General features: G+C 29.1%; 1 protein-coding gene across 1 annotated transcript; it reads right to left on the bottom strand.

Annotated features, from left to right (window-relative positions):
- Positions 1 to 456: 456 nt before the first annotated feature.
- Positions 457 to 7,016, bottom strand: LOC111280124 (disease resistance protein RPV1-like). The gene is made up of 6 exons (XM_089756031.1): positions 6,463 to 7,016; positions 5,339 to 5,858; positions 2,470 to 3,087; positions 2,109 to 2,384; positions 1,082 to 1,990; positions 457 to 995 (listed from the first exon to the last, which is right to left on the bottom strand). The coding sequence occupies exons 1-6, from the start codon at positions 6,963 to 6,965 to the stop codon at positions 543 to 545; spliced, it is 3,279 nt and encodes a 1,092-aa protein (XP_089612157.1). The 5' UTR covers positions 6,966 to 7,016; the 3' UTR covers positions 457 to 542.
- Between the last annotated feature and the right edge of the window lie 8,781 nt (positions 7,017 to 15,797).

The following is a 15,797-nucleotide window of genomic DNA, read 5'->3' as shown; positions in this document are numbered from 1 at the left end:
TTATCAATGTCTTACAAAATAATGCTCTTAACTTTAAACATAATCACATATTTATAGATCGTAAAAAAAAATCTTCAACGATTTTTTTTATTCTGCATCAATATTGAAATAATTTGATTTTGGCTGGGTGATTGGCTTACAAGGAATTGATTATTAGCAACGTAGTTAGAAATTTTACTAGTTTAATTGAAATATATTAAATTAAAAATAAAATAAAAATAAGATAATGCTAATAAAAATTAAAATTTTCATATTCACTCATAATTGTTATAAATTTTACATTTATTTTTAATGTGATTTCATATTTTAAAAATATTTGTACAATAATTTTGATATCAATATTTTTAACTTTTTTTTTTTCAATATATATAATTAAACTACCATTCAATCATTGATCTCTCAATAATCATGCAAATGAATCTTTAAAACGTAATTTATTTCTGAAAAATTTCCCTATTATGATATTGACAACGAATAAATTTAATATTGGTCTCAACAATAAATAAAATAAATCAATGAAGGCTCTTAAAACTTACCCTCATCTACCCATGAATTCGCAGATGAATACCACATTTCTTCACAAGAATTCCACCATGCGGCTCAATTGAAACTTCAATTTCATCTCCTTCTTCAGCGTTTACATCGTCGATAAAAGATTTTACATCATCGTTCAAACTAGGTGCCATGTAACTCACCCACGCGTGATCTTGCAATATATTCCCATCGAGGGAACCATGTGACCTATCAAAAGTCTCACAGCCCTTTGTTTTATTCTTAAAATATATGGTAAGAGAAGCTGTAGAAGTGCATTCGTCATTGCATTCTTCATTGACCGAATAGATTGCGCACACAATCATACCTCGATCTAAACCAATCGGGATTGAAGGCATACAAAACAGTATCGAAGATCCAATTTCTTTATAGTCGAACCAATCTGGCACCTCTCTCGCTGGGAAGTAAGCTTCCAAATACTTAAACTTGGAATACAACGACTTCTGTTTCAAAGAAATACTAGTAGTTATGAACATTATCATGCATGATAATAAATATTATATGTATACAGAGAGAGATAGAGAAAGACCTCTTGCTGGTTAAGATCTCGTCCAATAGGCCAAGAAGAAGACAATTTCTGAAATGAGCGAAAATCCCAACCTTGAATCTCAGCTACTTCGCGACAATTACTAATTGCGATTCTAAGAAGTTTTCTACCTATGTTTGATAAGTTTGGGTATCTCTCAATTGATGTGCATTGCTTTGCGTATAAGGCCGTTAAATTTTTAGGAAGCTCCGTAATGGATCTAAGGTTTTTGCAGTTATTCAATACAAGTCTCTCTAACCTTGGATGGTTGCTGATTCCTGCGGGTAGGTTACAGAAGTTGTTTCCTTGTAAATCCAAACTCCACAAAACATGGAAACTCCCAAAGTCAATGGAAATTTCATGGTCAGACAAGTTGAGGTCACAAAGATTAAGCTTTCTTAATGAGCTTAACTGAGAGAACGTTGCTGGTAGCAGTAAAGAGGAAGAACCCACACTACTTTTTGGTGAGATCCATGAGGAAAAGTATGAGAACCAAGACTTAGAAGGTAACTCTTTTCTAAGTCCAGCCAAAGATAGATCTTCAAGGTTCTTCAAAAGTCCAATCGAAGTAGGCAACTCTGTAATAGCAGATCCACTTAAAACAAGCTTTCTCAAAGCTTCCAATTTACCCAAATGCTCTGGCAAACTACAAAGTTTTGAGCAACCATTGAGGTTCACTGTCTCAAGAGACCTTAAGTTGCAAATGCTGTCTGGAAGTTCACTTATGTTCTTGCACTCTGCCAAATTCAAGAATTCAAGTTTTTCCAGATGTCCAATAGATTGATCAACCTCAACTAAACCTGTGCAACCTTCAAGTTCAAGTCTTCGTAGGCTTGAGAGTTTTGCAAAGTTTGGTGTCTTTCCAAGGTATACCGAATAGCTCAGATCTAGTATTTTAAGCTTGTGAAGAGCCTGTTGAAATAAGAAAAAGAAAATAACAGTAAATCCATAATATGCGCTAAGGAAAAAAAGATCTAGAATATCAAAATAAAAAGAAAAAACATAGCATTGTGAGAGTGATTTTAATTACTTTTGTCTCCTTCCAAACTTTTTTGATACTACTGTATTGCATGTCAAGAACAACCAAGTTGTCTAGATAAAGATTGGGCGGTAGAACCATTAGTGGACATCGACGCCAACAGAGCCATCTTAATTCTTTTGAAATTTTTTCACAGGAACCAGTGAAATGTACAGAATCGATTTTCAGCAATCTTAAGTTGATCATCCTCGCAAATGCTTTGGTGCTTATAAGATCATCTTCCAGTGCTGGCACACCTAAGCTGAGACCTTCCACAGCTTCCGTCCCCTAAATACAAATAAAGAATATTATTAATTCTAGTTAAGTATAGCACATTTTTAGATTTATTTACGAAATGCATTTAACATTTTACCATGTGTTTCGTTAATACATTTACTACATCCTGGTGAAACCAAAGCCTGCTGCGATATCCTGGGTGAGGTGGTGATACTTCATGAACAATCTCTCTTCCCATGTCTCGGAGTAGGTTATGCATTTCTAGCTTATTAAATGGGTTAATTGCTATAAGAGACCTTTCAAGAAGAACTTTCATACCAATTTCTGGAAAGAATCCACAACCATCTAGTATTGTCATCACATAATCTTTATCCATCCCAAGATAGAAACATGCAATATCAAGAAATATGGCTTTCAATAAATCATCATCTAGTGTGTCAAAGCTTATCCTAAGCTTCTTTTGAATTTTTTGGTGAGGTACCTTCTGTAATTTTTCCAGAAAACTTTCCCATTCTGGTAGGCTTCTTTTAAACAAAGACGAACCAAAAATTTCAAGAGCTAACGGCAGTCCTTCAGCATGCTCCACCAAACTGTTGGAAAGTTCGAAGAAATCTTTATCTGGAGCAGGCCTCCTAAATGCATACCAACTTAAAAGCTGAATTGAATCCTTATGATTCAATTGTTGAACCTTATATCTTTCATCCACCTCTAATTCGGTCAGCAAATGTTCATCTTGTTGGGATTTGCCTTGAATCTCAGAATCCCACATCGAAAGTTAAGTAAGTTTGAATTTGTCTTGTATCCCACATCGGGAGTTTAGTAAAGGTATAAAGGGTTTCACCCCTATAAATAAGATGTTTTGGTTTTAGTTTAGTAACCCCATAGAGTTAGACACCAAGAGAATAGCTAAGTGAGTAGGCTATTAAAAGGGTGTAATTGGGTTTTGGGTTAAGTTTTGAGTAAGGAGTTTTAGGAGACTTTTCTCATTCTAAAAGTCTCACAATTGTAAAGACTTATTTGATAGTGAATTAGATTTGGAGTAGGCCATTTTGAGTTGGGCCGAACCAAATATATTTGTGTGTTCTTATTCTTGATTTGAGCTTGTTATTTTGTGTGTGGTTGCTGCGCGTAGGTATTGTTGTTTTTCCCAACAAGTGGTATCAGAGCGAGGTTCCAGGTTCGAGGTTCTAGGTTCGTGGGTCCAAGAGATCGTGAAGCAGTGTTTGAAGATGTCTGAAGAAGGTATGTCTGGTATGTCTATGCCTAAGTTTGAGATTCCGTTATTTAATGGAAAGAGTAATTTTATGTTATGGCAAAGTACGATTCAAGATCTGTTAGTACAACAAGGATTGGATCAGGCATTGGAGAGTAGTAAGCCTGAAGGAATGTCTGATGCTAATTGGAATAGGATTCAGAAGAAGGCTGTTAGTACTATTAGATTGGCGTTAGCTCCAGAAGTAAAGTACAGTGTGTTGACTGAGAGTACTCCGAAGAGTTTGTGGGATAAGCTTGAAGGTATTTATGCTTCGAAGTCGTTGACTAATAGATTATGTTTGAAGATGGATCTGTATTCTCTGAAGATGGAAGAAGGTATGAGTCTTCATAATCACCTGAATGAATTTAATAAATTGGTTTCTCAATTGTTAGCGATTTCTGTTGATGAGTTAAAAGATGAAGAGAAGGCTTTAATTTTGTTGTCATCTTTGCCCAAGTCTTATAGGCCTTTAGTTCAGACTGTGTTGGTAGGCAGGTCTACTTTGAAGTTGGATGATGTGACTGCCCTATTGCGTGAGAATGAAAGGTTTATGGGAGCTCAGAACTCATCACCTGGGAGTACACTAGCTGTAGAGGGTTTTGATCGAGGGAGGACTCAAAAGAGGATTGATGGATCAAGATGGAGATCCAAGTCAAGAGACAGAGATTACAGTGATGTAGAATGTTATTATTGTGGTGAGAAGGGACATATCCAAGTGCGCTGCAGGAAGCTGAGAAGGGATATGGCTGCTTTTAAAAGGGCGAATGATGAGAAGAAATCAGATGAAGAAAAGAGTGATACTGCTGCTGTCGTGTCTGATGATGATGATGTTGTTTTGACAACTTGTGTGGATGAGACCCAGACTTTGAAAAGTGATAAAGGTTGGGTTTTAGATTCAGCTGCTACAGTTCATGTTTGCAATGATAGGAGCTGCTTTGTGGAGTTGAATGAGAATGAAAAGTATGGGGATATTGTGGTTGCTAACAAAGAAAATGTGCAGATTCAAGGCATTGGGAGTGTTCGCCTTAAATCTCACAATGGTGTTATTAGGACACTTCGTCATGTAAGGTATGTACCAAATTGTCACTACAATTTGATTGCTTTGGGTGAGTTAGCTTCTCGAGGGTACACATATTATGGTAGTAATGATTGGTTGAAAGTGTACAAGAATGGTAGTGTGATTCTACAAGGGAATAGGGTCAATCACTTGTACATGTTTGATGGAGGCTCAGTTGCTGGAATGCCTGTGATGAAAGAAAAGAAGAAAGGTAAGCATGTTAGCTTTGCAGATACTGTTGAAGTGTTTGGAGATTCAAGTCAAGGGAGGATTTGTTGGGATTTGCCTTGAATCTCAGAATCCCACATCGAAAGTTAAGTAAGTTTGAATTTGTCTTGTATCCCACATCGGGAGTTTAGTAAAGGTATAAAGGGTTTCACCCCTATAAATAAGATGTTTTGGTTTTAGTTTAGTAACCCCATAGAGTTAGACACCAAGAGAATAGCTAAGTGAGTAGGCTATTAAAAGGGTGTAATTGGGTTTTGGGTTAAGTTTTGAGTAAGGAGTTTTAGGAGACTTTTCTCATTCTAAAAGTCTCACAATTGTAAAGACTTATTTGATAGTGAATTAGATTTGGAGTAGGCCATTTTGAGTTGGGCCGAACCAAATATATTTGTGTGTTCTTATTCTTGATTTGAGCTTGTTATTTTGTGTGTGGTTGCTGCGCGTAGGTATTGTTGTTTTTCCCAGCACATCTCTGGTTGTGACGAGAATCCTACTTCCTCGACCGAACCACTTCCTATCACCAACTAATGGTCTCCATTGTGCTGACTCAACCAAGTCATCAAGAACTATAAAAACTCTTCTACAACAAAGCCTCTCCTTGATTAAATTGACACCCCTGTCAATATAATCTATCTTGAATTTTTTGCCATTCAAGATATCAGAAAGGAGCTTCTCTTGCATCCTAGCAAGACCATTAGGTAGCTGCGAGTCATCTTCAATATTTGAAAGGAAACTGCATCCTTCAAATCCTTCACAGACCATTAGGTTGTAGACAGCTTTTGCAATGGTGGTCTTACCTATCCCGCTCATTCCATAGATGCCCACTACGCGAACTTCTTCAGATCTAATATCTAGTAATTTCATCACCCTTTTGATACGTAATTCTAGAGCTACTGGGTGAGTGGCGACGTGCAAGCCATTGTGAATATTGCGGTTAAATTTTCTGATAACATCATCGACAATCTCTTGGATGAATTTCGATTCATACCTGTGAAATCATTTGCGATGAAGGAACCCAAGAAAAACATATGAAAGAACACAAGAAAAACATAAGTAAATTTGACTATCAGTAAACACCCACTTTTGGTTATATAATTTTTATAATTATCTTGATTACATTACTACAATTAATCAATTATAATAAAATATTATTTAAGAGTTCATCACTTAAAATATAATGAGATTTAAATAATTTTTTGATGGACACTTCACAATACTAAATTATAATTGATTAATTATACTCCAATAATTATATATGATATATTCTCATTATACACTTCAAACAAACAATTTTACAACAGAAATAAATTACACATTTTTTCAGGTATTTATAGTTTGAGTAGAATTTTCGCTTTTAATTTTAAGGTTTAAATCGTCAAACATAAAAGAAAAAATTTATAGTAAGATATAAATTGACTACAAGAACTTAAAATTAAGTACATATTATAATTTTAATAGAACTAACTAGCAATTAAAATTAGTTTCATTTAATTTTTTTGTTTAAAAACGAAGATGTAAATATACATATATATACACACATATATATATCTTAGAATTTTTTTGGATGATTCATCTTAGAAATTAAATATTACCCGTTTGCCATGTTTCGAAGGTCCCAGCCGGATAAATTTCCGGCTTCTGTAAGAGCTTCTCTCCACTTTTTGATCCTTTCCATCTTATCTTTAAACCGTTCTTCGTGTTTAGCAAAAGCTCCTTCATAACTTCCCATCTGTTTCCGGACATCAGATGGATCAACATCGTAGAAGACTGGAATAACAACCTGACCTGTTGTGTTTTTGCACTCAATAATCTTGACAAGCTCATCAAGACACCACCTGGAAGAAGCATAGTTTTTAGAGAAAACCACTATAGAAAGTTTTGATTCTTCAATTGCTTTGAGGAGCTCCGAGGAGATGTCTTTTCCTCTGGGAAGTTCATCGTCATCTCTGAAGGTAACCACTCCATGTCTCACCAGAGCTGCGTAGAGATGATCCGAGAAGTTCTTCCTAGTGTCTTCGCCTCTGAAACTTAGAAAGACATCATGGTTCCATTTGAAGCTAGAAGAAGATGCTTCAGAGAAACCTTTGGCAGCCATGGAAAGTCAAACAAGAAATTGCAATGGATAAAATGGTTTTTGGAAACTTTGTACATCCATCTGAAAATTAAAATATAAGGGTCATTACTAATCGTCGTTACTATTCAAATTAATGACTAGGAACCCACCAAGAAATTCATAGGCGGAATGGAAATTAATCAGAAATGACTTGGAGGAGTAGCAGGTGCATATTGTTAGGCAAAAAGGCCTTAATCCAATCAAGTCAACGGAAACATAATCAAATAATTAATCAAATAGATAAGAAATAATAATTTAACGTAGTTTAGTCCAACTGACTTACGTCTACAGATGAGAAATAAGATCCACTAGTTGTAGAGAATTACAAACATACATTAAACATATCAACCAAGCAACAATTAATACCCATAGATCCTCTCAATCTTCTCCAATCCTACGGAGTATTCTCAACCCAAATAAATACATATCCATGTATACTTTTTTAACACAACCAATCACATACTCATAAGCACCCATATATCATAGTTATGTGAACTTTTTTAGTCTCCTTTAGTCCACTCACAAGCATTCAAACATACACACGCATAAGACGTAAATTTTTAGAAATCTTATGGGGTATCTATTCATAAAACCTTACAATTCTCTTACATCTTTGTCTCATACTTAATCCTATAAAAACTTCAACTATTTATAGTCATATAAACTTACCTCTTAAAAATTCTTTTCCTCTTAGAATTATTCTTCTACAAGTCAAATTTGTCCATCAAGCAATATTTAATAAATCTCAAATAAATCTCTTATGAAATTTGAGTGATGTGGACTTCAATATTATCTTTAATGAAAAAGGCAACTCTATTTTCCTTTATGAAAGTTTCTTTGGACTATATAGAAAAAAAGCCAAAGGCAACTCGAACGATGGTAAAGTTAAATTATGTGGACCTTAAACCTTTTTTATATTGTTACTTTATTAGAAGAAAGAACAAAAGAGAAGATGTTGGTGGCTAGGTAATATTAAGGTAGGGAAATTTTTTGGGAAGTTATTTAAATGATGTTTGTGAAATTTTTTATTAAAAATAATGTAATAAAAATTAAAATAAAAAATAAAAATTGATTGTTTGATGAAGTTTATTAAGAAGATCAATAATATGTAAAAAAAAAAAATTGTTAAAAATATCGTTTATAATTTAAATTTGACGAATACTTATTTAATAATAAAAATTCTATTAAATTTTTTATTTATTAAAAATACTTATCTTTTGACTAATAATATATAAGTATATTATATATTTGTATTGAGATCTAAATATGTATCAAAGTTAATTATAGTATACATGGTCTAGTAAATACAAATTTAAGTTTTTTATATTTTTGAATTTTTGTTAAAAGGATATATATATATATATATATATTTCTTATCATAAAATGCATATGGTTGAAAAATATTCCTTTTTTTTTCTTAGGAATTAATTTAAAAGTTTTAGTTTAAGATGTTAAAAACATGATGTCACCACATATCTAGGTTGTTATTGGTTTATAATTTATAAAGCATAGACTACCAATTATATATATATATATATATATATATATATAGAGAGAGAGAGAGAGAGAGAGAGAGAGAGAGAGAGAGAGAGAAGAATTAAGTTACACCAAAAAAGTTTATATTTTTTTAATTATTAATTTTAATATATTCAAGGGATAAGATTAAACTTTTTTTGGTACTTGTCTTTCATCCTTTAGATCTATTAAAATAATAATTAGAAAAAAATGTTAAACTAAAATGTTTTATACCATTGTAAATTGATTCCTTCCCTATATATATAAATATATATATATATATATAATATAATTACATAAACATTAACATTATTATTACAAAGTGTGTGTAATATTTTGTTTGAATTTAAATAATATATTACAAAATATTTTATCCTCAGCTTCTTGATTTAGTGATTAAAGAGTTTTTACAAGATGTAGAAATCTTGATTTCCAAACCAAGATCTTCTCTCTCTTCCCTCATAAACTATGCCCATTCTATGTACAAAAATAAATTAATAGGTAAAACCAATATAGAATTAAATTAAATGAATATGTAGTGCCATTTGAACCTAAAATTTATAAAGTTTAAACCCTTACTTTTATTATTAAAACAAAATGTCATAATTATCAACCATATATAGAGGATAATCTTTTAAATTTTAATTTTTGATTTTTCACAAAAGTTAAAATCTAGTAATTACTAGACCCAACACTATCTTAAATCTCTAAAATTTGAACTCCATTAGTGATGAGCAATATTTACATGTATTGTTAATTTACATAATATAAAAGTTATTCTCTAATTATAACCACAAATAATTGTTCAATTGAAGGTTTTATTGCATGATGCATGTTGCTTTATAATTACCTTCAATTAAATTTTATTTTAAATTTTAATAAATCTATTATTATTATTTATAGTTTCCAAATCTATCAAAATATGATTAATTCAAATGGTAAAAAAAGTATGTTTCCTTTTTGTTACCTATGTTCGAATCTGCTGAAAGGCTACGAGAAGATAACTTCTCATGAATTTGCTAGGCCTAACATAAATAAACTTATTTAAACCAGTCTAGTAAGTGATGTACTTGGTAGAATGTAGTAACCTCGTACCACTAAAATAAAAAAAAAAAGTGGTCATCAAATCTATTGCTATTTATAAAGGCATCCAATTTGATGACGTTTGTCAGCTTATGATTTGATGTTTAATAATTTTTTATATTAATTAAAAACAAAGATAAAACTAAACTATTTAAATAAGCACTAGATAAAAAAGTTTTTGGGTAAAAAATTACAAAAGAAATTTAAAAAATTAATAAAAATGTTTTTCAAAAAATGTTTTTATAAAAAAATTAATAATTGCTTGATGAGTGTCAAGTAATTAGCCCATTAGAAGACTCTTTTTCTTTTTTTTTTTTTTAATTAATGTTGTATTTTATATATATTTATCTCTTCATATATAAAAAAGGAAATATGTATGCACTTAAATTTAAATAATTTAGATTTGTTTAGAAGAAAATCTACTAAAATATATCAATTTACCTATTTTTTACTAAATTAAATTGAATAGTTAAATATCTTTATCTACAAAAAATCTTAAATGAAAACTTTAAAAATGTTGAAAGTTATGATTTTTATATCTTCAGGCATAAATATATATTTATATATATATATATATATATATACAGTTAAGTTCAAATAATTAATATTATTTTGATCAAGAGCAATTAAAACAATATAACACAAATTTAGGCACATTTCCTTGCCTAAAACAAGAAGTTACATAATAAGAGCTCTATTAATTAATTTGAAAACAAGAAAGCAATAACTTCACTTCAATGTTTTATTCGTCTGCTACAATTTCTCTTATCTTAGCCCCCAGGTTTGGGCTTTCTTTGTACCAAAAATTAATCTAAAACCAATTGTTAAAATAGATGTTGTCGAGTTATAAAACACATTTTTATATGGACAATGTTATATTCAGATATTTCATACACATAAATTATACTTATAGGTATTTTTTCAAATCTACCAAAAGCAAATAAGGATATATAAATATCTCTTTTGTAATAAATATCTACCTAACTTTAAGCCTAACTTCATAATTAGATAAGAACAAAATTTGTTAAGCTTAAATATTGAAGATTGTATTAGAGAGGGATCGGATACCTAGCCCATCTCTCTCCCTCTTTTCTATACTCTCTTGTAATATCTCTTTCTCACATCCCCTTTCTCTTGTAATTGGTATCAGAATCTTATCTACGGTCAAAGAACCTTAATTATTTCTAGTTTGTATTTATATATATCAAGGTTGATATATCTATATTCTATATGAGGTTTCCAATTTCAAGCTATCTTTATAAGTATTTATTTACTTTCTCAATTTTTAATTTTTAGCTTTATGTTTTAAAACTCATATATCTGTTTACTATCTCTGTGCTAGTGTTGTGGCTTTGTTGTTGCCTTTTAATCTAGCTTTAGAGATCTTGGTATGGTATACAAACGGTTTTAGATACCAATAACATGTAGCAAAAAATTGAAAACTATGTTTGCTCAAAAAACCTTCATAATCATAGTCTACATGTGGATTTTCAATTAAAAAAATCATATTCTAGCAATCAGTTATAGTATAAATAGTTTAATTGATTTATCTACTATTTTCTTTAAAAATATGTTCACTAAAGTTGATATACTAGAATAAAAAATAGATAGTTTAGGACAAGTTACTAGTTTAGATTTAAACTAAGAATCTAAACAGTTATTAGTAAATATTAATAAAAAATTTAAATTATTAGAAGTTGATAAAAGTCAGACAAATAACTTCAGACCATTATATTATGGTAATGCTATTTTTACACTTAAAGATGATAAACCATCATCTTCCCAACCAACGAAATTTTTTAAAGCAAAACAATTGGATTTAAAATCCAATAAAAGTTTTATAAAATATCTTAAGTATAAAATGGAAAAAGCAATTGTTCCTAAAGAAATGATCGATTATTTAAATATGATAGAAGAAATTTATGAAACACATATAGAACCATTTAAAAAATTTAATTATTATCATATATTTAATTATGATACTACCGATGAAAGTAGTTCAAAGGAAGAAGACAAAGACAAAGACAAAATCTTAATACTGACACAGAACTAAAAAAATAATATAGTAGCACATAATCTTCATCCTCTGAAAAAGTAGATGGAGATATCAATACTAGACCTACACCTATGGATCTTGATCAACAAAAAGTTGATAAGGAAAAAAGAAAAGTAGAAGAAATTTCTAACCAAGAAATAGACGATCAAAGTAGGTTTGAAAATAGAACAGAATATGATTATAAAGATGAAATAAAATAAAATTCGAACATCTTCTGAATCTATTACAAAACCTATACCACAATTTACTTTTATAGAATCTTTAAATAAAAGAAATATAGCTCAATGAGGTATGTATTTAGATCTTTCAAAAATCTCCATAAATGACTATAGAAAAACTATAGAAGATTGGGCACAATCTGTGACTATTGTAGCAAACAACTAATAAAGACACTTGGTCTAAAAATTTTTTTCTAAATTATTTTTGTGGAACATTTCAAAGGGATGCTTTGCAATTTTGGCAAAAATGGGAAAATTCATAAGTAAAAAGAGCTCATTACAACTATACCAAATTTTTTAAAAAATCTTACAAAATGAATTTTATGGAAGAATGGAACCAACTGATCAAAACAGTGAAACTAGTTATTAACCAAGATAAAATTAAGTGATATAAGACAATTAAAAGAATTTTCTAAAACGTTTTTTCATGAATACCAAAAATTGGATGAATTACACTCAAAATTTTGGAAAGAATAATATTTTCATAAATTATCATCATCGTTGGATGAACTCTATAATCAACAATATCCCAAATATTTGGAACCCCATAACCCTATAGTAGAAAATAGAGATTATTTAGATTCTATAGGAAATAGAGTTTATTTTGCTTCTAAACAAATTATAGAACATTGCCTTAAGACAAAGCTTGTAAAGCAAGTGAAAAGTAGATTAAGTAATAAACAATGCACAAAAATATTAGAAAATGAATACGAATTTGAATGTAAATCTTAATCTAAAACCTATTCTAAAAAATTCAAAAAGAAAAGAAGATATAAATAGGTCAAATAGAGCCTAAAAAGCATAAATTTGACAAAAAGAAAAAAAATATGTGAGAAGAAAAACTTCTAAAAACAAATCCAAATGCAAATGTTTTATTTGTGATGAAAAATGTCATATTGCACCCCAATGTCCTAACAAAGGAAAAAATGTTAAAAAATTTATCAAAACTCTTGAAAAATGAGATTTAGAAAATTGTTTTAGAAAAGAAGTTTTCTGAAGAAAAAATTATTTATGAATTAATTTCTAAAACAAATTTTGATTCAAATGATGATGAGTATATTTTCATAATCAATTCTAGTAGTAATTCTATATCAGAAGCTAAGAATCAACTTAGTTCTGAAACTAAAGATATACCTACTGAAGAATAGCAAGTGACAAAATTAAGTGATGTCTTGGACACGATATTACTATTTTAGATGAATTGTTAGAAAACTGCAATCATTAAAGAAAGATGAAATATATAAACTTTCTATCTTTTCAAAGTTCAAACCATGGACACATAGACAGATAGAAAATTTTAGTGGAAATAACATAGCTCCTGATTCTAATCAAAGATCTATAAATATTTTTTTATTCACTAAATAAAAAATTAGGAAAATTAAACAAAAATATCCTAAAGTGAGATATATACATTTAGGAATAATTATGATAACTATAAAAGCATTACTCAAAGTTGGTAATGATATACCAATAATAGCAATATTAGTAGATAAAAGATTTGAAAATCCTATTAAAGCACTAATAGGAGGAATACAATCAAATATTATATCAGGAGCTATTTGGTTTAAAGTAAAACCAAACTATTTAATTTCTACTAATGACCCATTAATAAAAGATTGCCTTAGACTTAAAATAATGACAAAAAAGCCAAAAATTAGAAATGTGGCTCATGATCTGTCTATAAACTGATAGCTATTAGTGAATTTACTAATCATACTTTCACATCTCTTAAAGAAATAAATTCTAATATTATTGAAATATTTGAACCCAAACCTTTTGATTCAAAAATTAAACCAAGACTAATAAATCTTAGAGATCTATAAGTACCAATTGGATGGTTATTAGAGGAAATTACAAAACCTATTTCTTCTGATAAAATAATAAAACCCATTGAATTTTTTGCATAAGGAAATAACCTTTATTTTAAAAATCATGAAGAAAGTAGTTCTAGTAACAATCTAGTTCTACCGTCATCCTCTTCCATACCTTTATTCTCAAATAGAGATAATAAAGATGCTGAGAGTATTGCTAGTGAACAATCATACAGACCATCTTTTCATTTTCAACCTTAATCAACAGGTAAAAAAAATATAAATATCCCTATATTTCTTGGCAATACTATTAGTCAAAGACATGTAAACTATGTTTACAATTCAGTAAACTCTGTTTTAAATTTAATTTCTTTTGAAAATACTAGAAGAGATGATATTCGAAGTCTAGCTTAATCAACCAATAAAAAATAGGTAATGATGAAGTTATTACATTTTCAAAAAATCAACCAAAAAGGCAGTACAATTATGTTGAAGCAAAATTTAAATTTAAACAGTATAAATGATACTTTTTAAATGTTTTAATAGATACTGGAGTTACTATATGTGATTGTAGAAGTAATGCTTTACCATTGGAAAAATAGGAGCCAATTAAACATTCTATAGCAGTAATAGGAATTAATGGAAAAGAAACTATAATAAGATATAAAGTAAAAAATTCAGAATTCCAAAAATTTTATATTTTCCTTTTATGCCTGGTGATATGTTATTAGAAAATAATTTTATATACAATTATTTACTTTACTGTTTAAATCCTAATAATATTGTATTTCCTATAAATAAAAAAGCTATAAACTACCACTAGTAAAAAATCATAAACATATATGTGACTATGATTTCCTATCTGAAACCAAGCAAATTGAAATTAAAACAATAAGTGAAACACACTGGTTATATAAAATCTTAAAAGAAAGCTTAAGTGATGAACAATTAAAATTATAGTCTAGAAGTCTGAGTTTAAAAATTCTTGATTCAAAGAAAATAATTAGAGTAAAACCAATTATCTATACTAAACAAAATATAGACAAATTTGATATACAAATTAATGAGCTTTTACAAAATGGAATTTAAAGCTCACTACTAGTCCACATTCAAGCCCAGTATTTATGGAAAGAAATCATGCTAAGCAAAAAAGAGGAAAAGCCATAATGTAATAAACTATAACAGGCTTAATCAACATTTAATATTTTATGGTTATTTTATTCCAAGAAAAGATGTACTAATAAATTTAGCAAAAAATGTTAAATATTTTACTAATTTTTTTAATTTTGGCAAATAATGTTAACTAAAAAGTAAAAAATTTTCAACAGCTTTCAGTGCTCATAAAAGCCATTATCAATGGAGAGTTATGCCTTTCGAATTTTGTAATGCTTTTGTAATGCTCCACAAATCTTTTAAAGATGGATGGATACAATTTTTGAAAAATATAAAGATTTTTATGTAGTATATATTGATGATATACTTATATTTTTTGAAACATTAAATAAGCACAGGAAACACTTAAATCTCATAGCTCAAAAATTTATAAAACATGATATAATATTAAAATCTAGAAAGATAGAGCTTGAAAAAGCTAATATAGAGTTCTTAAACTTAAATTTATTTTAGAAAGTCTTACTTTACAAGGCCATTATTATAATAAAAATTAATGAATTTTAGAAAAACTAAAAGATAAAAAACAACTTCAAAGTTTTCTATGACTTTTTAATTTTGTAAAGCAATTCATTAAGAATCTTCTAAAGATGAGAAAGTTTTACAAGAAAAACTAAAAAAGGATACACCTTTTTCTTGGATAAAAAATGATTATGATATTATTAAGCAAATAAAATCAGATCTTAAATTTATACCTAATGTATATCTTCCTAAATTAGGAGAATTGCTTATTCTCGAAACACACGCCTCATACCAACATTTAGGATGTATACTTAAACTAAAGGTACATGATTAAGAATTAATTTATGATTATAATTTAGGAAGTTTTAAACCCAATAAATTAAAGTATATTATATTTGAAAAAAAATTATTTGCTATAAAAAATACAGTAATTAAATTTCATATTTATTTAATAACTGAAAATTCTATTATTAGAATTGATAATCAAACAATTAAAGAT

The sequence above is a fragment of the Durio zibethinus genome, chromosome 27 (genome assembly GCF_047325235.1).
Source record: "Durio zibethinus cultivar Kanyao isolate XHJ-2024 chromosome 27, ASM4732523v1, whole genome shotgun sequence".
Taxonomy (NCBI): domain Eukaryota; kingdom Viridiplantae; phylum Streptophyta; class Magnoliopsida; order Malvales; family Malvaceae; genus Durio; species Durio zibethinus.
Note: the sequence above shows the minus strand (reverse complement) of the source record. Positions and strands in the feature narration are given on the sequence as shown.